At 34.8% G+C, this 24,877-nt stretch overlaps 2 protein-coding genes across 2 annotated transcripts in view; one reads left to right on the top strand and one right to left on the bottom strand.

Moving 5' to 3' along the window:
- LOC134661476 (serine/threonine-protein kinase OSR1-like) overlaps positions 1 to 15,447 on the bottom strand; it is a 36,387-nt gene extending 20,940 nt beyond the window's left edge. Inside the window, exons 1-6 of the mRNA XM_063517588.1 lie at positions 15,393 to 15,447; positions 10,403 to 10,507; positions 4,790 to 4,841; positions 3,388 to 3,577; positions 2,709 to 2,833; positions 2,266 to 2,359 (exon numbers count right to left, since the gene is read on the bottom strand). Coding sequence (XP_063373658.1) covers positions 2,266 to 2,359; positions 2,709 to 2,833; positions 3,388 to 3,577; positions 4,790 to 4,841; positions 10,403 to 10,507; positions 15,393 to 15,409 — 583 coding nt within the window. The 5' untranslated portion in view covers positions 15,410 to 15,447. The remainder of the gene's footprint in view (positions 1 to 2,265; positions 2,360 to 2,708; positions 2,834 to 3,387; positions 3,578 to 4,789; positions 4,842 to 10,402; positions 10,508 to 15,392) is intronic.
- On the top strand, positions 9,454 to 24,431 carry LOC134661472 (uncharacterized). The gene is made up of 6 exons (XM_063517582.1): positions 9,454 to 9,554; positions 17,572 to 17,751; positions 18,478 to 18,543; positions 20,007 to 20,138; positions 20,373 to 20,446; positions 24,274 to 24,431. Exons 1-6 carry the CDS (start codon positions 9,522 to 9,524, stop codon positions 24,365 to 24,367), a joined length of 579 nt encoding a protein of 192 aa, XP_063373652.1. The 5' UTR covers positions 9,454 to 9,521; the 3' UTR covers positions 24,368 to 24,431.
- The last annotated feature ends 446 nt before the right edge of the window (positions 24,432 to 24,877 follow it).

Raw genomic sequence — 24,877 nt, 5'->3', positions numbered from 1 at the left:
AAAGTAAATAAAAAATAATAATAATTAAAGTTTCCAAAGTTATTATTTTATAAACTTGAAACATATTTCTTAAGATATTATAAAAAGGAGAGAAAAATAGATACAAAATAATTAACTAATTGAAGTTAGCATTAGCATGTTAGCATTTAAATATTATTATTAATTCCCTATGTCACAATGAAAGAATTCTTCAAGTGTAGGTATACAAACATTTTTGAAGTAAAAATACATTTAAATGTATCGGGGTCACAAATAGATTTGAGCTCAACTGGCAATTTATAAAAAACTTTAACAGCTTGGTAGCGATATTTAGTCACTTCAGCTTAGTTTGTTAGTGACCATGGCTATGAAAACTTGTGATCCTAGAATGGAACTATCCGGTGGCGAATGCACTAGTCCCAAAACGCACTATTAGTCAATACACTCTAATTTCGAAAGCCCCTCTTCTCATAAGAAACTAGGCCCAAAATACCATATTTCCAAAAAGGCTCATTCTCGATTTACACGAGAACCATTGAGAACTAGTCCCAAAATACACCTTTCCCAAAATACCCCAAATTGTGTTCACCTGTGCGTGGCGTAATACTTTATTCTCATAATGCGTAGGTCTCAAAACACTCTAGTTCCAAAATACCCTATTTTTTTGGAATGTCTCTTTGTGACTGCTTTCAGCCGTCACAAGTCATTTATGGCATTATTTAATTATTTAATGCCATAAATGAGGGTAGTTTCTCGCCCACCTAATTATGATAGTTCCATACACTGCTTTATCAACACAGGCATTAAAACACTCGTGTGTATATTGCCCTTCACTTTCACTATATGCACTTTCGATATCAATTTGAAATTTTCTGATATCTGCTATATTTACGGAACTATCGCCGAGCAACACTTAACGATTACACCATGTATAGCTCAAAATAATAATTAAATAAATCCTATTTTTGAAAAAAAAATTTTAGGCATCAAACGGGTAATGATTACGGCTGAAAGCAGTCACAAAGAGACATTCCAAAAAAATAGGGTATTTTGGAACTAGAGTGTTTTGAGACCTACGCATTATGAGAATAAAGTATTACGCCACGCACAGGTGAACACAATTTGGGGTATTTTGGGAAAGGTGTATTTTGGGACTAGTTCTCAATGGTTCTCGTGTAAATCGAGAATGAGCCTTTTTGGAAATATGGTATTTTGGGCCTAGTTTCTTATGAGAAGAGGGGCTTTCGAAATTAGAGTGTATTGACTAATAGTGCGTTTTGGGACTAGTGCATTCGCCACCGGATAGGAATGGAATTACATTATGGGTGGGTATTTGTGTGATTAATAAAAATATTTTCTCCTGAGCTATTGGTGTTTTGTTTGTATCTAAGTATTTTATTATCTTATAACCTTATTTTAGTTCGGGACTAGGTTAATATGTATAAGATTTCGATCAGAGGGCCTACCGCGAACCACATTTGACGTGTTGCCTCTCTGTCGGACTTGTAAATCGTAAATAAGTGTGACAGGGAGGCAACACTTCAAACGTTCATTAGATAGCTGTGTTCCATATTTTAAAAAACTTAATCTGTTGACTCTACCGTGCCTCTTCATATTTGAAACTGCTGTTTTTGTAAAAACAAATCTGCATTTATTTAAACAAGTGTCACAGATATTTAACAGAGATACCTACCGTGCCGACAACCTTTGTACAGTATTTTCACGTACTGCATTAATGCGAAAAAGTGTGTTTTGTCTGGCAAGCAAGATCTTTAACAAAATTCCTATAGCTCTAAGAATGAAACCATTGCACTTGTTTAAAAATGACCTGAATAATTTATTAATTTCTAAGTGCTATTATTCGTTGCCAGAGTTTCTTGGTGACACTTTAAATTAGCTTGTAAGTAATTGGTGAATGGAAGTATTGTATATATGCATGACTTTTTTGACATAAAAATATGAATAGATTTTAATAAATAATTATGAATTTGTAATACGCGCAATTATGATTAAGTTATTGTATAATTGATTAATTTCTTTAGTTAAGTATATTTGCTTGTAATAATGTAATTTAATTGGTATGTGTATACCTAATTTCAAATTTGTATGCCGGCCGGTGAAACATAGCGTTCTCAAATACTTTTTGTACCTATCCAACACTGTTACCTATGTTTACAAATAAATTAAAAAAAAAAAAAAAAAAAAAACGTAGTTCGCAGTAGGCCCTCAGATTGCAATATGATTGCCTAAATATTTACACCTAAGTAATGTTGAAAATGGTCTTACCTTCAAGGAGTCTCAGCACAAGCCATAATTCGTCGTTCACAACAAAACTAGTATAGTATGTTACTACATTTTCATGGTTGCAGCTTGACATTGCCTAAAACCATACCAAGGCCATTAATATTAAAAGGCATTAATACATTTTAACATGAACCTAGTATTTTAACTGGACCAGGCATGAGGGGTGGGGGGAAATGACCGAACGGGATAGTATGTATCTTTCAGTAGGAGTAGCAGCAAAAGCGCTATTATTGTTTGTCCTTGTCAGTGTCAGATTTTTTTTTATTCCCCAACATGTATTATGGTGGGCAACAAATAAATTCGACCAATCATAGTGTTGCATTGCCTGTTTTGTCCCTCACGGAGGCACGCGTATACCACTTCTATAGGATCCTACCTTCTATGCATTTAAAAAAATATAGTCAAGAATGTGAGAAATTAAGGACCTGTATTTCTTTAAGCAGTTCATCCATTGACGTATTCCATTTCTCCAAATTGATTCTCTTGATGGCACATTTCTCCTGACGCGGTATGCAAAAGGCCCCATACACAACGGCGGTAGCACCGACACCTTTGGAATTAACAACATATTTAAGAATTAATTATCAGTTTACTAATTTAATAGGCGGCCGGAGTTCAGGCAGACCGAAAAGGAGATGGCGGGACGACTTGGACGCATTCTACCCCAAATGGTGGGAAAATGCCGATGACAGGGTTGAGTGGAGAAAACGAGGGGAGGCCTTTGCCCAGCAGTGGGACACTAAAATAGGCTAGAGAAAAAAAAAAATTCATAGGTAGCTGTTTAATAAAACATCTGTCATCTAACAACTGCAATTTGACAAGAACTAGGTTAAGAATATGATTATTGGAAAAAGTAACATTCTAGCTCAACTTCGTTTTCTTATATCGGTTTCATAGTTAGATTATAAGTAGAACATAATGTAGTCATTGAAATCTATTATAACAATAGCAAAAAAAGTTTCTGAATCATATGGGACTCGACTCATTTGACAGCTCGAGAGATCACTTGCCGACAACAGAGAAAATTGTGCATTTATGAAACAATACGATAATTAAAAGATCTTAAATTAACATTATTATTCAGGTTCTTTGATTAATGCTTACCAATAACGTCTCGCAATTCATAGTCAGCCTGACTATTCGGCCACAAACTTGAGCTATTTGCACTAGCCGCCATTTTGCGATTGAATAATGTGCAAAATTTCGTTGAAGAAAGGCGCCGTGCAACTCGCGCATACGATGACAGTGTGCGTGACAGCGACGAATTGTGCTGATCGCACGATCCAAATGATTTCTGAAATTTAGTAATGATTTTTTAAAAATATTCAATATAATTCAGAAAATCATTTATGATTACATTTTGTAGGCATCTGTACGAATTTTATAAAAACAGATCTTGGTCAAGCAGATCTTGTCAGTAGAAAAAGGCGGCAAATTTGAAAAATGTAGGCGCGAAGGGATATCGTCCCATAGAAAATTTGAATTTCGCGCCTTTTTTACTGACAAGATTAGCTTGACCAGCTATATTAAAGACTAGTCCAGACAGCCGTAACACACTCCCGCACCGCACCAAAGTCACGGTGAGAGCGAGAAAGAGATCTCTTTGTCGCTCTCACTTATGGGTGCGGCGCACCGTGAATGCTTTTATTTTCGGTGCCGTCAACCGGGGTGAATAGGGACAAAACTTAAAATATGATTTTCTACTAAAAATATATACTTGGATAAAATGTACAGTCAGTGACAAAATTGTGAATTCATAAAATCGTTTCAAATCAAAAGCTTCTTCGAGACCAACCCAAGCTAGGGCACTAGAAAAGTCTAAGTAAAAAGAATAAGTAGGTAGGTAGTTATAGCTGGTCAAGCAGATCTTGTCAGTAGAAAAAGGCGGAAAATTTGAAAAATGTAGGCGCGAAGGGATATCATCCCATAGAAAATTTAAATATCGCGACTTTTTTTACTGACAAGATCTACTTGACCAGCTATAATAATATTTGTTTTAGGGAGCAAAGTTTTTGTTTAACCCCTTATCCCAATATTGAAGTCCGAGTAAGCGAAAGACTCCAAAATTGAACCACGAGCGTAGCGAATGGTTCGAAAAGTTGAATCTTACGGGTTAAACAAACTTTTCTCCTGAGTGAAACACTACATTTTTCCCCACACCAACGAGAAGAAAATACTAACTGATGTAAAACGTTACAAATCAAATTCAATCGAACGTTATTAAATATTTATCATTCAAAATATTATTTCTTTCGATTGTTTATTATAGGCGATAATCCACCTTGTCTCGTAGATAGATACGTTTGCTGAAATGTATGAGTACCTGAATGGGGTTGGCCGGTCGAAGTATTTAGTAGATGGCGCCATCATAGCTTGTTCTGTCAATACCTAGAATTGTGTCAAATTTTTGTTTTTTTTTTAATGCCCTGGATGCCAGCACTTTAAGCCAAATAAAGGGGCAAGCTATGATGGCGCCATCTATGCTAACCTTCGGGTCTCAAATTACCTGTCTGAATACTCCATATACCCCTGATGTCACTACTTCTCCGCAGACGCTCCTGAAATAAAAGATTATAATTAGGTAGTTATTTACCTAACTATAGTCCGTCAACCAAATCTTGCCAGTAGCAATGTAAAGCAAACTAAAGTAGGGCAACACTCAAAGAGCAGTATTGCGCTAAGAAAAGCAGCAATGTACATCGAATCAACAGTTTTTTTTTTCCGCTGAGCGCGCCCTGCGTACGTCAATTCAAATTGTCACTCGCGGTTTATTAAAAAAAATTGAAACATGGACGGACAATTTAAAAGCGATGTTAAAAAAATGTTAATCAAAATGATGAACAAATTTGAAGATATCAAAAACAACTCCCTATCGTAGTGCTTATATTCTCTTTGTTCCCTATCTATGTCTTCTAAGTTTACTAAAATAAAATCATATCAAAATGCAGATAATTAGATAGTGCATATATTTGTTATTTACAATATAATATGCCACTTGTTAACAATATAAGTTACTCTATGCTTGTTAATGTAAATTAGTGTACTGTTCTGGATGAATATGACATACCTGTGTAATTTTTTTGATTGGTATATATTGTACAATATACATATTAAAAATAAAACAACTGATATTTGGGTGTTTATTTAATTTAAAGGTAAATAAGATAAGGGTCACTTTTCGACTTGATTGCGTTGTACACGTACATAAACCGCCATAGGTAAGTATTGTCTGAAAAGATACTACCTACTACGAACGCCTTATATTGGGCAAGATTTAATCCTGCAACAAACATGTATGGATTAGGTAGATATTGCGAAAGAACGGCGATATAATCAAGGCTCTTAATACTGTTTAAAAGGTTTACCTTTGTAAATAGTCACAACTGATTGCTGAAAATATTAGACATGTGGGCCGGACATATGGACGGTTTCCAGGACACAATTTATGGTCTTGTTGGATAGATTTAGGCATACGTTTTAATTTTATTTATGCCTTTTAACACTAAAACAAAAAAACTGAACATAATCATAAAAGTTCGAAAGAGTTCTTCCAATTACTTGTCATAACCTCAATTTTTAGTAATGTTTACCATCAACGAGCATGATTGTACATTGTAGGCCCCTTAGCTTTGCTTATTCTTATTTAATGTATTGGTATTTAATGGTGACAGCAGAAATATCTCTTGAAACAGAAACGATTCAGAATGAAAACCAAATGATCAACATTCCACAGATAAAACACAGATGACACGCGTTTTGGAATTATTTGAACACAGTGTTGCTAACCCGCGATTTTTCAAATTTGCCGCCTTTTACTACTGACAAGATTTGGTTGACGGACTTTAGGTACACTAAGGTAACTATAGTCCGTCAACCAAATCTTGTCAGTAGCAATGTAAAGCAAACTAAAGTAGGGCAACACTCAAAGAGCAGTATTGCGCTAAGAATAGCAGCAATCTACATCGAACCAAAAGATTTTTTTTTCCGCTGAGCGCGCCCTGCGTACGTTAATTCAAATTGTCACTCGCGGTTTATTGAAAAAATTTGAAACATGGACGGACAATTTAAAAGCGATGTTAAAATAATGTTAATCAAAATGATGAACAAATTTGAAGATATCAAAAACAACTGCCTATCGTAGTGCTTATATTCTCTTTGTTCCCTATCTATGTCTTCTATGTTTACTAAAATAAAATCATATCAAAATGCAGATAATTAGATAGTGCATATATTTGTTATTTACAATATAATATGCCACTTGTTAATGTAAATTAGTGTACTCTTCTGGATGAATATGACATACCTGTGTAATTTTTTTGATTGGTATATATTGTACAATAGGATTACATATTAAAAATAAAACAACTGATATTTGGGTGTTTATTTAATTTAAAGGTAAATAAGATAAGGGTCACTTTAGCTTACACTATAATTCAGGTCATTAATTGAAAAAATATAATGAAGTTACCAATGTTACCGGGTCACTTCAACCAAGCATAATACTCTGTAGTATTATTGCATCTTTGTAAATAGTCACAACTGATTGCTGAAAATATTAGACATGTGGGCCTATGGACGGTTTCCAGGACACAATTTATGGTCTTGTTGGATAGATTTAGGCATACGTTTTAATTTTATTTATGCCTTTTAACCCTAAAACAAAAAAACTGAACATAATCTTAAAAGTTCGAAAGAGTTCTTCCAGTATGTACTTGTCATAACCTCAATTTTTAGTAATGTTTACCATCAACGAGCATGATTGTACATTGTAGGCCCCTTAGCTTTGCTTATTCTTATTTAATGTATTGGTATTTAATGGTGACAGCAGAAATATCTCTTGAAACAGAAACGATTCAGAATGAAAACCAAATGAAAACAAATAAGGTGACGGCTGTCGTTCACGATCCACATTCCACAGATAAAACACAGATGACACGCATTTTGGAATTATTCGAACACAGTGTTGCTAACCCGCGATTTTTCAAATTTGCCGCCTTTTACTACTGACAAGATTTGGTTGACGGACTTTACCTACCTACCTAAGTATTTGAAGTGTTTATGAAATAGAGGCGGTTGAATTCTTGGACAAAATATATACTAGACCATCAGGTTCAACCTGACAGGTTGTTCGCCTAAATAACTGAACTGATTTTGGTAGAAATTGGCATGTACGAAGCTCAAATCCCGAAGATAGACGACCAGCTACTTTATAGATTGGGAAATAATACAGACCGTAGGTAGAGTCTGTGCGGAAAGAGTCGTGGGATGTATTGGGCCCCATACATTTCACGACTCTTCTCTTTCCGCACAGACTCTATAGCTACTTATATAGATGGTCAAGCAAACCTTGTCAGTAGAAAAAGGCGCGAAATTCAAATTTTCTATGGGACGGTATCCTTTCGCGCCTACATTTTTCAAATTTGCCGCCTTTTTCTACTGACAAGATTTGCTTGACCAACTATAACTGCGATAGTTAATAAAATCTGTTATTAACTTTGTAAGTACATATTATGGTGCTACTTTACCTGGTCCTGGCACAATACGTAACTAAGTATGTCGAAAATGTAAAGAGCCATATGTACTGTAAAACGTTATACAATACACGTGCGAAAAGGTAATTTGCAACTCGTGTCGATTTAACTCCCTTCGGTCGTGTTTCAATTTAGCGCCACTCGTTTCGAATTTCCTACTTTTCGCACTTGTATCGTACCTAATATACTATTTCACTATTAAACCACTGAAGTAGAATAATATGAAATTGAAATGTGGCATCTTTTAATGTTGAATAATATAGGCTACCGTAAAACGGGGTGAGTAGGTTTTGCGGGGAGAGGTGGGTTATGAATGGGGAGAGAAGGTTTGAGAGGGGAGTGAGAAGGGATTTTAAGGCTACTGCTACAAAAGTAATGTATTTCAATTTAAAATGGAGCTATAGTAATTAGTAGGTAATACGCATAATAAAAAAAATCGATCCAACAATCTTCCCCAAATACGAGGCACTACGGGGTGAGGTGGGTTTTCCTCTTTATCGTCAAAGTTATGAAATGGAACTACCCAAAATAAAATAAAAACTAAATTACAAACGTCCGGAACACTTATTATATGTATACACCATTCAGTTTTCATATGTAAAAATAAAATGTTATCGAGGTTTGAATTTCAGTTTTGACTCTACTCACCCCATTTTACGGATACCTTTTTTATTTCTGAAACTCCGTTCTTTGGGAGAGGAAATACCAAAATTATAACCTGGCAAAGCCGCGGGCACGGCCTAGAATCCAGTTTGATTAAAATGTACCTGCGTTATTAACTGATTTTGCTTTTGTTTTTTTTTTGTTCATTTTAACGAACGCAGCATTAAACTGGCTTTGATTTCATTTAGTTAATTGACACCACAATCAGTTTTATTTATAGTATCTAAAGAGTTCTGTTAGCATTTGATAGCCGGATTGTCGGGGACAATTATCATGATAACGCTGGGTTAATCCCGTTGTTGTTAAATCTGTTGACTAATAAGCGAAATTAAACTTGTTGCTCGACGTTAACATAGAGTGGATATATACAATTCTTTTTTTATAAAGTACCTAATCCTAAAAATGCTTGCTATCTACTATTTGCTTCGGCGTAGTAGGCAAGTTGTCTTGTTTATTATTTGGCGGGAAACGGTACGCGGCTGTAGGTATACTAGCTATGCTGACAAGTAAAATACTGTAAAAGTTGTACGGTAAAGCGAAAAACAACTGAAAATTTTAATTTACAATTAGTTAAATACTTTGGTCTCTTGAGAACAAAACTTGGGGCGGTGGTATTTTCATTACAAATATAACTTCGTAGGCCTTAATGATCTAGTCAACTTAGATATAAGCCGGGAATGTTCATTCAGGGAGGTTCCCTGTCTTCTAACAATAGAGTTTGTGTTTGGGGCTGTCCATAAATTACGTCATCTATTTTTGACGATTTTTGACCCCGATGTCCAGTCCCCCCTCCTAATTTGAAATGACGTAATTTATGAATAGCCCCTATGGTGCTTTGCTGTATGAATACTACAGTTATCCCTACTATGTCCAACGTATGGATTAATTCCAATATTAATGAAAACACTCGGACTGTGGTTACTGATCTTCGATAATGCTTGGTTATATAAAAAGGCGTCCCGGCGGGTCCCGACCATTCATAACGGCAACCTATTTAGGTTAGTTCACAGTGAAAGTTTCATTATCTCTAAATTTAGCTTCGCGATGTCTACAGCAGTTTACGTTTTGATGTTGAAAGTAAGTTGAAATGCTTTTCTTATTTAGAAAACTCTTTTTGTTTATTTGTAATCATCCATTCTCATATTTTATAACCACTTACAACTAATTCAAATTCAATAAAACGAAACCTACATAAATTAACCTTTATAATATACCTAAGGGTAAGGGGGTTTTAGTTAGTTTTGATGTTATGTAGCTTTAAGGATAGGACTTTATTAAACATGTCTTTTCCTATAAAATGTTACTAGAGTCTGTGCGGAAAGAGAAGAGTCGTAGATTGTATTGGGCCCCATACATTCCACGACTCTTCTCTTTCCGCACAGACTCTAACCTACCTACACACATACTCGTACCTACACATTTGCACCGGGAACTATGGTACTATATGTACGGTATGGTAGTTAAGCTTGTTCGACTAGTTACCTACAACTTACAGAAAAATCAAAATAAAGTAATAATAGTCATATGAGACTTGACACAATCAAGAGCTCATTATCCCCGATAGGCAGATAAATATATGTATACATATCCTTCACGGCTCTATGTATGTGTTTGTGTTGATTGATGAGAAAACTCTCTCTTCATACGCTTCATAGATAAACAATGCGCCTCTTCAGAAGATGAGAAATTAAAAGGAAATTCAGGTAGGTATATCATCCTCTCATCGGGCGAGAACTCGAGAATCCACTATTTCGCGGTAGATAATTTTGATGAGGTTTAATAATATAATGACTATGCCACACTTTGTCACTTCAATGTCTGTGCAGAGTTAGCTCTGAAGAACACTAATAGATATTGTAGTCACAGTGGTATCGTAAGTCGTAAGAAAGATATATAAAGAACTAACTATGCAGCAGTTAATGTACCTGTCTCCAAAGTGAGTGTTTTTAAAAAGTTGCTCGTTCTCCAAGACGGGCTCCATTTTGAAGTAGCCGCGGTGACGCCGGCGCACCTCCACCCCTCGTGCCCTGCTGAAAAAAAAAACAGATATACTTCCTACCTTTATAATGGCAATATTCAGAGGATAGTGGACAGTCTTCACACATTCATCAATTTATTTATTATTACCACACTTTAAATGTTTAAATTATTTAAATGAAATCTTTGAACGTACCGTAAAATGGGGTGAGTAGGTTTCGCGGGGAGAGGTGGGTTATGAATGGGGAGAGAAGGTTTGAGAGGGGGGTGAGAAGGGATTTTAAGGCTACTGCTACAAAAATAATGTATTTCAATTTAAAATGGAGCAACGCATAATAAAAAAAAAATCGATCCAACATTCTTCCAAAATCACCTTTGTATGAAAAGCCCTCTCACCCCAAATACGAGGCACTACGGGGTGAGGCGGGTTTTCCTCTTTATCGTCAAAGTTATGAAATGGAACTACCCAAAATAAGATAAAAACTAAAATACAAACGTCCGGAACACTTATTATATACACCATTCAGTTTGCATATGTAAAAATAAAATGTTATCGAGGTTTGAATGTCAGTTTTGCGCCTCACCCCATTTTACGGTACGTAATAACTCTCAGCAAATCTAATTTAAGTATTTTATATGTATTTAAAAAAAGTGTAACATACAGACTGGCGTACCCAAAGACGTCTAAAAACTTATTTTCCCAATAGATATTATTATTAGTCCAATCTTGAGATAACATTTAGGACTCCTGGATCAGAACGTAGCTAATGATACCTAGATATATATCATTACCTAAATCAAAGATTGAGTAATTTTAAACTACTTGTTGAGAGACGTGGTGACTGTAGAGCTTGTAGAGTCATTCTGTAGAGGCTACTACAGTACTACTAGTATATTGGTACTTAGACGGCACTATGGTAGAGGCAATATTTTTTTAACCATTTGAAGACGATGTAGACGAGTTAATACCTACTCGGATCATACATATTTTATAGTAGATACCTATGCTGATTCCGGTTCGTTACAGCCAAATATCATAATAACGTGTTCCTAAAATATCAGAATGTCAAAACAGATTATTTTTATAACGTCTAAAGCTCGAAATAACTTACGCCTACTTCTAAAATTACCGTGTTCTTAATATGACTATAATTCATTTAGACTCTATCGCGTTTTGATAAATTTTCAATTCAACTATTTCCCAAAATGTCTAAAACTTGATTATGTTTTGATGAATTTTCAATTATACCATGTCCCAAAATGTCTATAACTCAAATTAACTAGATACAAAAACGTCACATTGTCAAAATATCTAAAACTCAGTATCTATGGAAAATATTTAAAATTATGTTGAAGTAATTAAATTAATTATCAACGGCATCCCAATTTTCGTCTTGTTATTGTTACTATTTTTATTCTGTACATTTATAAATACGTAACGTAACACTAAAAATACTGCGTGGTAAAATTTTTAATTAGGTATTATGAGACAGTGTCATTTTGATCTTTGGGCCTGTCAACAAAACGCTTTTTTGAATTTTGGTAATTATGAAACTAATGCATTTTCACTTTCAGTCTTAATATTCGGTATTTGAAGTTATTGTTCATTTTACCAACTATACCATTTGGATATCGGATGTAATGTGTAAATGTTATTATGACATTTTATTGTAGGTATTGAAAATAAGTCAATTTGGGAATTTAGGCATTTTGGAACTAAGTCAATTTGAGATTTAGTAAAATATGTAAAAAGCCATTATGATATTTGGCTGTAACGAACCGGAATCCCTATGCTTAACTCGTTCGCATTCTTTATTGTAGACATCGCAAAGTCGGAAGTGTTCATTAATACGTAGGTACGTACATACATACGTGTTACATACGTACGTTTTATGAAGAGTAACATTCGTGGAAGTGGAAGTGCTGACAGAAATGGCCAGAAAAACCAAGTTTAATTAAGTAGGGAGAAACTAAATCTTGTAAGACTCATAACACTCAAGTTGCTGTCAACGCTGATTTTTAATTCCTACATCTTGACCATCTTGTTATGCAAAGGTCCCTACGTTTTGCATGCGATGCGTCAATGTGATCTATATTTAGCACACGCAGGACCTTAGTACTTACAACAGGATGCGCCAAGGCGACGACAATTACGTCCGATTTGATTCACAGCTCAATATTTATTGCCCTAAGCAAAACAGGATGATATTTTTTTATTGGGAACGTAATATTTACCTACATATTTCATATATATGTACCCATGGTTGATTGATGAGAGAGAGACTCATGATCTTTAAATATAAATAAAGAAACTTAAAAAAGTAACGAACATCTTTACTTCCAATAAATAAACTAATACAAATTTAATTGATACAAGTTAATGTGTTTAAAAAGAATACCTAGTACATATATGTCTAAATATATGTCCCTGTCTAATTTTTAACTGTCGGTCCAAAAAATAAAAACACTTTCTCATAAGTTTTAAAATAAATAAATATTTTTTTAACAGTTTTTGAGTTTTTAACAATACACTCTTTTAATTAGAGTAGGTAAAAAAAACATAGATAACTCACTAAAGTTTAACGCATGGAGTAGGTACCCTAATGTTATTAAATATCCTCACCCTTTTACTATTTATAATTTATTTATTAATAAAACAGAGATTAAATAAGAAAATAAATAAATACTAAAATTTATTCCCCTTTGCACCCAGTACAACTCGCGGAGGTCTTTTAGATTAAAATATTTTAATATTTATATATATTTAAGTTATTTTTGTATGATGTTTTATATACCATTAACCTTTTCTTAAATAGCTGTATGTTATGAATAATAAATTTCCTTTCATTACCTTTATATATTTTAAGTAATTTGTAAATAATTATGATGCCAATATTATGAACTGATTAAACCAAGCGCATGCACAGCAAAAAAAAAAACATAAATAAATAAATAAATCATAAATCTAGCCCTAAATTAGCCTGAGGCGTTGTTCCCAGGACACTGGCCGCGTTCTCCCTTTTCACAGTGAGGCTGAGTTTTTGTGCAAAAAAATGCGCGCTCGTAGGTCGCCAGACACCCAGACTAGTTTGGTAGAAATTTCTTTGACCATACCAGCACTCTATAAAGATAATATATGTTTTAAAGTAGGCAATTTTAAGTTAGGTATATTAAATGAAGTCTGCGGACATCGTACTATTTCAAATATTTGTTCTAAAGACCTTGTATCATACCTAGGCATCAAAATTATGACCACTCTGAACGAAAGAGATTGTAATGTAGTGTCGAAAAGAAACCTGATTTAGCCGAATGTTTAATGCATTAGTTTAAAAACAAAAGCTGATGAGTAGGTCTTAGGTCTTGCATAAGAATCTAAATTGCTAACCGGCAGTAGGTACCTATATGTATGTGTATTATAGCTATGTTACAACACCTAGATTAGGCAATCTTTGGTTACGATTATATATTGTATGTTTCTTACATTTTTTTTAATTAAATTGTTGCCACTGAAGTAAAGTATTGTAAGTCGCTCATTAATTACTCCTTTATTTATATTAATTTATTTTCATCACACTTGTTCAAATATGTAGGGACTCGTAATTCTCATAATGCGTAGGCATAGCTGGAGTCATAGACATAGGAGTAGAATAGGTACTTAATTAGGTCCCCAAATCGCACACACATCAAGAAAGTAGGTACTTATGTTTGTTAATATAATAACCAGATTTTACTGAAAACTATTCTGCGGGATATCAATATGTGCTGCATGCTGCCAAATTTCCATGATTTCTCTAAAGCCTTTTAACTATAAATGGGGGTCGAATCAGTGGCTTACCTTTGATTACTATTGAACTCGATACCCTGTATAACTTTTATCGTAATTAACATTTACTTATCTTCAAACTTTATCAACAACATATATTTTTATATATAACAACAGCGAAAAGCAAAATAACAGCGTATTCAAATTTCAAACATCAAACATCAACATTTATTCAGCAAATAGGCCACAAGGGCACTTTTACACGTCAACATGGAATTTACATACAGCAAAAAAAATACATCTACAATTATAAAATACAACTTTCTAAGCCGCAAATATAAAATCAAACTAAAGTATTACATAGAGATGTATAAAGTCTCTAAATGTCGAATTACAAAAAAAAACGCTATAACAATAGTATTGAAAAAAATAACACAAAGATACAAAACTATAATCTAAAATTATTTAGAGATGTAAATGTCTCTAAGTGTCATCATAACTAAAAGATTACAATATATAGTAGTTAATCAAATTATCCTTAGAGATGTATAGGGTCTCCAAGAGTCAAAATCCTGTGTACCTAATTAAAACATTCATTAAGTAAGAAAATGACAATAAAAATATAATAGCATACGAGAACCGAATGAGGTGTGTCTGTGTCCATGTCATTATCCTCAAAAATAGAGTAACTAAATATAATAGCTCGTGTTAGCTTAAATAGACCAGTCTCCACAAACAGCACCCGTTCACGAGTATGACGCGTATCTCAGCCATCGCTTCTCTCAACCTTCATTCGGGAAAGTGGCGACCCGATCAACAACGCCACCGTAAGCAAAGACTTTTAAGCGAGCATGACATTGTAAACTCGAGTGAGGAAACCATGAGGAAACCCATTCAAGCAACGGAGTTTTTACTCTCATTAATAATTTTGGCCATATAGCCCTTATCCCTTAATATAATATTTTCCAATACTGACAAATATTAATATATTAACTATATATTATGTTTGTAGCTCGGTTATACGCTTCACTCACTCCCAAGCATATTCAAATAATGAATTTCAGGAAAGCGACAAAATCTATTGACTTAATCACCGCAAAAGTCCTCTCTACATCTTTGCAATCTGCCGTGTAAACATGAGCATAGCATGAGTAAAATAAAATAAAAATATTTACCTAAGATCCGAAAGCATCTTCGTCGTTCCTTTTGTTCACGCTTCCTTGCACACTAGGTATATCCGATTCATTATTTATAATATCGTTTTCCCAGAGACTAGACACGTATTATTCCACGTTCACCTATGCAAACCGACTAGTAGGGATCCACAAGGATTGGCAATCACGATTCGTTAGCGTCAATTGAGCGTCATAATGCAGCGAATGATATCGTCCAGCCAGCCTATTATGGATAGCTTTATCCATCTTTATCCACGTGATAAAATAACTGTCACTGTTTAACACCGTGGGAAAGAAAGTGACGGACACCGTTTTATCACGCTGTCACGTAGACAAGAACGACCATCATATCCGTACTGAACTCTCATATCAGCCAGCCTATTATGGATAGCTTTATCCATCTTTATCCACGTGATAAAATAACTGTCACTGTTTAACACCGTGGGAAAGAAAGTGACGGACACCGTTTTATCACGCTGTCACGTAGACAAGAACGACCATCATATCCGTACAGGATTTATATTGCTCGGACATGTGGATTATTTGGATTGTAATTTAATGATTATTACGATGATGCAGTTTATTCTAATTTATTTATAATCTTAATCAATTACAAAACACATAGAAAAAAGAAATAGGTAGGTATTTAATGGACAGTTTCGTGGGGATCATTTTTTCCTTCTGTTTGAGTCAAGGCACATAATATGTACCTATAGGTATTTATGCTTTTGGATCAGTATACAAAAATAAAATAAAACAAATATTTGTGAAGACTGCGACCACACAAAGTTGTGGCAATGTTCTGTTCTGTAATGTACGCACCTTAAACTCGGCGGGCGACCTAACGTGGGCGGACCCTGACTGTGTGCTCATTTTCTGAGGTCCCTGTGACTCAATTTTGATGTATCCTAAATCACCACGTAACAATACCCATTTTAAATTAAGACCCGATACAGACTGATTGCTTCGGTTGTCTGCTGAATTACATCTCAAATGCAGTTTTGTTTCAACAATGAATCTGATTACCTACTTAACAGTTGAATAGATTTAAAAAAAAGCGGCTAAGTGCGAGTCGGACTCGCCCATGAAGGGTTCCGTATTTAGGGGATTTATGACGTATTAAAAAAACTACTTACTAGATCTCGTCGTTCAAAGCAATTTTCGGTGGAAGTTTGCATGGTAATGTACATCATATATTTTTTTTAGTTTTATCATTCTCTTATTTTAGAAGTTACAGGGGGGGACACACATTTAATCACTTTGGAAGTGTCTCTCGCGCAAACTATTCAGTTTAGAAAAAAATCATTTTTGAAGACCTATCCATACCCATAGATACCCCACACGTATGGGTTTGATGAAAAAAAAATTTTTGAGTTTCTGTTCTAAGTATTCTAACCCCCAAAATTTATTGTTTTTTTTTTCTATTTTTGTGTGAAAATCTTAATGCAGTTCACAGAATACATCTACTTACCAAGTTCCAACAGTATTAGTTCTTATAGTTTCGGAAAAAAGTGGCTGTGACATACGGACGGACAGACAGACAGACAGACATGACGAATCCATAAGGGTTCCGTTTTTTGCCATTTGGCTACGGAACCCTAAAAACCTGCCAAGTGCGAGTCGGACTCGCGTTCCAAGGGTTTCGTACATTAATTCCAACTCACGCTTGACTGCAATTTTCTAATAGGTTATCTATAGGTAAGGTACTATTTCGTGTATTTTTTTTCAAAATGTTAGACGCAGTAGTTTCGGAGATAAAGGGGCCCCCATGTTTCAAATTCATTTGTTTACGTTACATGTCCATCTTTGGGTCACTAATTTACATATGTGTACCAAATTTCAACTTAATGGTCTAGTAGTTTCTGAGAAAATAGGCTGTAACAGACGGACAGACAGACAGACGCACGAGTGATCCTATAAGGGTTCCGTTTTTTCCTTTTGAGGTACGGAACTCTAAACATTTTAGGTGGCCATACAAGTTCGAGAGATCGGTGCAAGTGGTGCAAGTTATATTTCGCCATAGTTATGATAATATTAAATTCGTCTGCAGTTTATTAAATTGCGTAATAAAATATCGAAACTTTGCCATATCGAATAACTAAACGATCAAAATTAATTGCTTTAGAAGTTGCGACTTGCGACCGATATCTGAAATGTAGAATGCTATTATTTGCTACAGGCAGTCTGGACGTTATGTTGGGCATCGTCGCTGACGGGTCCCGAGGAAGCACGGGGCCTGGCCGAACATATCCTGGCCATACCCAACGCCGAGAAGGTGCTCAACTCTGTGCTGGGTCAACTGGAGTATAATCGGCATAAGGCAGAACAGCGGTACATACAGGACACGGAATGTGGGGAGGTTAATAAAACACTTGCTTTAACTTTTTTTCTTAGTGTTGAACAAATTTATTTAAACAGAGATCAAATAACAAATGATCATAAGTCTAAACCTAAATTAGCCTGAGGCATTGTTCCCAGGTAGTGTTTTGGATAAAGTACCTATTTAGGTACCTACATATTGTTAATTCACTAAAATTTCTGACATTTTCGTATTCCGGCCGCATTCACTAACGGCCAAAATTCCTGACGTCTGGGTAACCCTATTCCCAGCACACTGGCCGTGTTCCCCCTCTGCACAGTGATGCTGAGTTTTTGCGTAAAAAATGCGCCAGACATCCAGTTTGGTAGAAATTTATTTTACTAGTTTTTTGGTGTCTGACGACCAAGGACCGACTTGCTTTAACTTAGTAATAATTATCTTTACAATTTATTTTCTTCTTAATATGTCAGCTCCCACGGCTCATATATGAGCCAGAACGCTTATGGTGACGTCATATCGTGGGACTTGACAGGTTAAACAAATTATTTCAATATAATGTGATAAATACATGTAGGTAATATGAAAGAAAAATTATAAACTAAAATTAAAAACTACATAAAGCTACAACTAAAACATAAACTAATTAGTAATTATAATTATATTACAATCCCTCATAGACTCTATCTATATAACGAACACAATTTTCCGAATTATAAAGCTAGGATAATTTCAGTTACATAATGAGTTAACAGAGTTGGTTTACAGGTCCTGCCGGAGTATACCGAGTTCATACAGGATGGCCGCGAGAGAAACTCGCGTCAACTCTTTCAAGTATGTACTTAAAATTGTACAATTTTTAGTATGTACCGTAAAATGGGGTGAGTAGGTGCAAAACTGACATTTAAACCTCGATAACATTTTATTTTTACATATGCAAACTGAATGGTGTATATAATAAGTGTTTCGGACGTTTGTATTTTAGTTTTTATTTTATTTTGGGTAGTTCCATTTTATAACTTTGACGATAAACAGGAAATCCCACCTCACCCCGTAGTTCCTCGTATTTGGGGTGAGTTGGGTTTTCATACAAAGGTGATTTAAGAAGATTGTTGGATCCATTTTTTTTATTATGAGTATTACTATAGCTCCATTTTACATTGGAATACAATATTTTTGTAGCAGTAGCCTTAAAAATCCATCTCACCCCCCTTTCATCCCTTCACCCCCCATTCATAACCCAACTCTCCCCGCGAACCCTACTCACCCCATTTTACGGTAGATATTTATCCAAGTATACTGCATTGTTTATTTACATACAGAAGCTATTAGTACTAACGTATAGCAATATTTCAGAATACATACTAGGTGGTTGTACTTACTTCCCATGTCATTTTTGTCTTGATTCCCTATTCTTTTTCGACATCGATTATATTGTTTAATAGGTATTAAAAAACTACATACAAAATTAAAATTAACTAAAACTATCTACCTATATACACATATTTACAAATAAAAAATGGGAGCTAGCTCGGCGCCGGATGGAAGGGTGCCCAGAAGGCTGGTGGCGTTGCCGCGCTGAATAGCGATGCCGATTCGTTGGGCAAGGAAGTAACCAGCCCTCTGGTCTCCCGTAGCATCAGTGAGACGCTACGCTAGCCCCTTAAAAATGTAGTGTGTAGGTATTCAATATGAGTTAGGTTTCATACAAATGTAACATACATAAGTACCTACTGGTTACAAAAATAACATTATTAATAGGAGAAGTGTCAAAATATATACAGGGTGATTCAGGAGACGTGAGCAGGATTAAGCCTACGCATACAGTAAGTTATAAAGATTAACTTTAATTTATTTTATACTGTTAAAAAAAAAAAGTTTTAATTTATTTACGACATTTATGGTCACCCTCTTTGTTTTATCCATAACAAGTGCCAAATTGAATGTCATCGGTGTCTGGTTACTTTTGAAAAATCGTATCTCACTCAAGTGTGACATTTTATTTTCTTCATATTCAAAGTGCTGTCATAACGGTTAAAAAGGTTTTATCTTTGTTAATGGAATGTTGTAGGGTATCCATGATTGTAGATAATTAAATTTGTCCTTACCAAAAAGTATAACAACAGAAAAAAGCGTGATTGTTTTACTTAAATATTGTGGTGAACGATTCTTTTACATTTACTGATTGTGTAGACTTAGTCCTGCTCACGTCTCATGAATCACTCTGTATATATGGCATAAAAATAGCTCCGTAGTTGCGTAAGCAGTTTCATATGTTTGTATTTTTTGTGTTATAGAAACATTCACCTCTGTGCCATTTGGAAAGAAAAATCCGGAAACTCAGTACCACTGAGTACGAATACCGGCCCGCCTACTACGAGGAGGTTCGGTGTGTTGCATCGGGGGACGGCGGTAGCGTCTCCAATGAAGTACTTAACATGTTCCTTTATATCTACTGTATCCACTAATAAGTAATAACAGAAAATATGCCTAATAAAAAAGTCGTACTTTGCTCTTACTATAGAATTACCTATGTAAGTATTTTAGTTCATTTCGGTGATGTTTGATTTACTTAAACGAGTTTGTATTGGTGCTAGCATATTTTACAATTTACAATTACAATTTTAATAGGTACCTATGTAATATTCTACTAATTGTTCCAGATATGTTCTAGTCTCGGCTTGTCATGTGTGCAATGGAACAAAACTATTCATTTGACCAGGAGACGATATACAAGGTGACTATTTTCATGTATTCTGATCTGATTACGAATATGTTCAGTAACCACAACCACAGTAGTAAGATCTATTCAAATTGGGTACCTACCGAAAAATATTGGTAGACCGTTTAGGGCAATAAGTAGGTAGGAATCAACGTCTAGGAAGCGTCTAGGGCTAGGTTACAAATTCTAACAAGCAATCATAAATTAAATGAGCAGATAAAATACTATCTCTACGACTAGACATATTTAAAAAAAATATGCTCGTCTGAGCCCTCGGTTATGTCACTGTTTGTTTTATAGTACAATATAAAAATGCTATGCTATTGGTATGCAGGGTAACGATTGTGACTGAAAATAAATGAAACTTTGACATGTTTTCCTGATTTTATGGGTCAATTTCACCAAACGAGCATTTTTGTCTAATTCCCATGGAATTTTGAAATACCAACATTACACAAAAAAAAATATGCTGATAATTTGATAAAAAATATAATAAACATTAATTTTCTTATGGGGTAAAAATATTCATAAAACTATAAAAGTTATTTCAATTTAAAGTTTTGGTCAGGGCACGGGAATTAGTGTGTCCATGGGAATTAGATTTTACTAGCACGGAAATTAGAACATGGCACAGGAATTGTTTTCTTAGCTTATTTTGGTAGTTAAAACTATTATTTATGTATATTTTAATCTACAATAATATACTTCAACCATACTGAAGCGGCATCGAACATATTTATCTACTTTAATTTTAGTTTCGGACGACAAATCTACGAAAGTATGATACACTAATAACTACGTATTTGACTAATAGTTTCCTTGATTTTAATGGCAACTAATCTCTCTTTCTTAGTAAAATATATATATTTCAAAACAATACTTTGAGTAGTTGCGTAAACATGTCCGCCTTACATACAAAACTATTCATTAAAAAGTGTCATTATGTATCTGCATGTAGATAGGTACAAGGTGTATGATCTGCTTTATGGCCGTATAGGAAATGATACTAAGAAATAAATAGGGGCACAGAGAGAAGAAGTTATTGTGTAAGTTAATCTGAAGAAATCGAATATGCTGCCTTCATAAATTCATAACACAAACAATTGTTTAACCACATATGAGGTAAGGTGGGGTAAGACTATCACCGGGGTAAGACTATCACAGACAGACAGACATGACGAATCCATAAGGGTTCCGTTTTTTGCCATTTGGCTACGGAACCCTAATAAGGTATCTAATAGTATTACGGTTTTAATACTCCCCTGGCATTAAAAAAATAACCGACTTGGTTTCACATTACATCTCAAAACTTTTTTTGTAGTAGAAGAACTGCGTTGCGAGACTTGCATCTTTTTACATGTAATGTTTTTGATAGGATCCCATCTCTTTTTGTAGGCTGTCCTTCTTTTCAGGTAATCATACCCATACCATACTGATACTATGTATACACATATCATAACTATATACATCTTTATTCATACTCACATCGTACATCGTAGTGTACCTTTACTTTCCCTACTAATTGTAAGAACTAAAAGGTAAATTTGTTATCGCATATATTTCTATAGGATTACAAACTTATTTATGCAGTTATTAGATCTTTAGAACGTGACTAATATTGCAGTATTATTAGATTTTTATTGGCTTAAAAAGCTTAAACCTGAGTGATTGTGTCAGTGACAAAACTAAGGGATTTTAAAGTGCATTAATTCTTAGATTACATGTTCAAATTAAATGTTATTTTGACCGTGCCACTTTGTTTTGCTCGACTTGGCGGCGGCACTGCCGTGTCCCCAGATCCTTTGTCCTTCCCCGGGCCTCAAACTATCTCCATGCCAAATATCATCAACATGATATTGGTTCAGCGGTTTAAGCGTGACGAGATAACAGACAGACAGACAGAGATACTTTCGCATTTATAATATAGTAAGAATAGGATATATTTAATTTTTCTTGTATTAGAAAAGCTAATTTATAACAACTAATCTATTAAACGAGCAATTCTTGTATATATTTCGGGGATCTCGGAAACGGCTCTAACGATTTCGATGAAATTTTGTCATATATGAGGGTTTTCTGGGGTGAAAAATCTATCTAGGTAGGTGTTATCTCTGGAAAAACGCGCATTTTTGAGTTTTTAGGTAGGTAGGTACCTATATGTTTTCCAAGCAAAGCTCGGTCTCCCAGATATTTAAACTTTATACGGCATACGCTGTCAGCTGTCAAATTTACAAAAACAAAACATTGCAAATGTGATTCATTTTGTTTCATGTAACCTTAGGTACAGGTATTATAATATGTAATAATTCCAGAAATAGTTTTATGTTTATATAATATTTTAATGTTATAATATGATCAATGAATAAGGTAAGGTGGGGCAAGACTAACAGTACAAGGATTCCATACAAGTGATAGTCTTACCCCGGTGTCGTCTTACCCCACCTTACCTTACGTATTAAAATTGCCCGGGTTATTCGGGTCGATCCTGTATGTAAGTACTATAGTACTTATACTAAAAAACTATTCACAGATTTTTGTGCATTCTTTATGATTTCCTTAAATGTAAAATAGAAAGATATACGTCGTATTATTATTACATATAATATATATTCAATGCCAATATATATAAGTAATAATAATATGACGTAAACATTGCCAATTAACTTACAGTGCCCCCAATAAAAGATTTGTTGACAATATATGTAATACTTTCTAATTCCCGTGCCACTTAATCAGCTGTTTTAGGTAAATTTGTTATGGGAATTAGGGCACGGAAATTAGAATTCGTAATAAAAAAATTCTCCAAAAATTTAAATCGTGTTTGACCAAACTGTTATGTTATCGCTTACATAAAGATACATAATGGGCTCCTAAATATGACAATTGCTATTGAAAAGCTATGTGGAAAATAAAATTTATAAGGGGCATCGAAATTAGAAAAAAATTGTCGCCCACCCGGATTCCGAAATACTTACGCGATTTGCTCGAACACGCCGCGGCTTGACTTACATCCGCTTGCTTTAAGAGACAGCCGAATACTGCCAGTACAGGTGAGGCGGGATACGAGGCGGTTCAAATACAAACGTCGGCTGTCAGAGCCCTTTGAGTTTTGCCGACGAAATTTTACTCGCGCGCTCGGACAAAATTTAAACATCGATCACGAGTTATTTACCACAATGAAGTTAATAGTATATGTGCTCAGTGATAGTAAATATCATCTAGTTTAAGTATTTGACACTAAATTAGTGATACTAATGTAGAATTTTTCGTAGGATTTTTCATTATGCTCAAAAGTAGATTCCGGACAGGGCACGGGAGTAGTAATTTGAGCCTTTAGGTATTTTTATGTGTACTCTAAAAACCAACTAATCAGTGAATTCATATGGAACTCGGTGTGAAAGTGTGACTTCTTTATGTAAAAAAAAATTGGTAAGTATTGTCTGATGCTAACCCGCGATTTTCATCACGGACAGAAAAAAAATCGTGTTCAGAAATTGACCCTTATGTATGAAGCCAAATTAAACCTTTTAAGGTTGTGCTTGGAGTCTGCCCTTGCAAATACAGTCTAGTTTCCGTGTGAATTTTTTCGTGACATTTGCCCTTGATAAAACGTGTAAAAATTCTGTATAAAAATTATAATTTTGCGCTAACCCCCTCTTAACCAAGAAACCAAGCCTGACCAAGTGACCAGTAATATATGATAATTGTCAAGAGGCCGCTGTTATTCTCATGTATAGGGTGACAATTCAGTGTAGTATGAAAAAATTAGTTCCAGTGAAATTCCGCAACATGGCGCACCCTCAATAGATCCTGGTTCACCTATAAAAAAAATATTGTTTCAGTGACTGTTGGGAGACGAGAACTCTTATCATCCCAGCAGGGTGCGAATGTCTGTGGTCGAATCAGAAGCTCGGCGACATATCTCTACACATTTGAAAATTACAACTTGCTTCTTGGGATCTGTCAACGTTGAACTAAACAATCAAGCCAAATAAATAAATACGTTTTAACAAAAAGATGTTTTTACTTAAACTTAAAGTAGGTACCTACTTCATACGTAGGTATCCAACTTAGTAGCCCCTGAGCCTAGCCAAGTGGCATTTGTTTATGAAAACATCAATAATATATGTAATAATAGGTACATTGTGCAACGAGGGTAAGGGCATGGTAAGGGAGATTTTGTAAACGAGGTCTATAATTCACGACAGCCACAGGCAGACAGCTGCAGCTGGAGTGAACTATAAGGCCTCGAGTTTACAATATTCTTACCCCCGGAGTTACAAAATGTTTATCATCACACTTGCGAAGGGAAAACTAAATATTAAGTGAAATAATTATTAAATACGGTGACATTTCAAACATTCGTCCGCCATATCATTTATTGACAGGTTACGTATCGAAGGCACAGACCTTCGGCATTCAGCCACGATTGAAAATTGTGTAAAA

The sequence above is a fragment of the Cydia amplana genome, chromosome Z (genome assembly GCF_948474715.1).
Source record: "Cydia amplana chromosome Z, ilCydAmpl1.1, whole genome shotgun sequence".
In the NCBI taxonomy this organism is placed as follows: domain Eukaryota; kingdom Metazoa; phylum Arthropoda; class Insecta; order Lepidoptera; family Tortricidae; genus Cydia; species Cydia amplana.
The sequence above is the reverse complement of the archived record's forward strand: the minus strand, read 5'-3'. Positions and strand labels throughout refer to the sequence as shown.

Excerpts from the sequence above, each read along its gene's own strand:
- LOC134661472 (XM_063517582.1), top strand. The coding sequence starts at position 9,522 with ATGTCTACAGCAGTTTACGTTTTGATGTTGAAA. Across the intron at positions 18,544-20,006 it reads ACTCGCGTCAACTCTTTCAA|AAACATTCACCTCTGTGCCA; the intron begins GTATGTACTTAA and ends TTTGTGTTATAG. Across the intron at positions 20,139-20,372 it reads GCGGTAGCGTCTCCAATGAA|ATATGTTCTAGTCTCGGCTT; the intron begins GTACTTAACATG and ends TAATTGTTCCAG.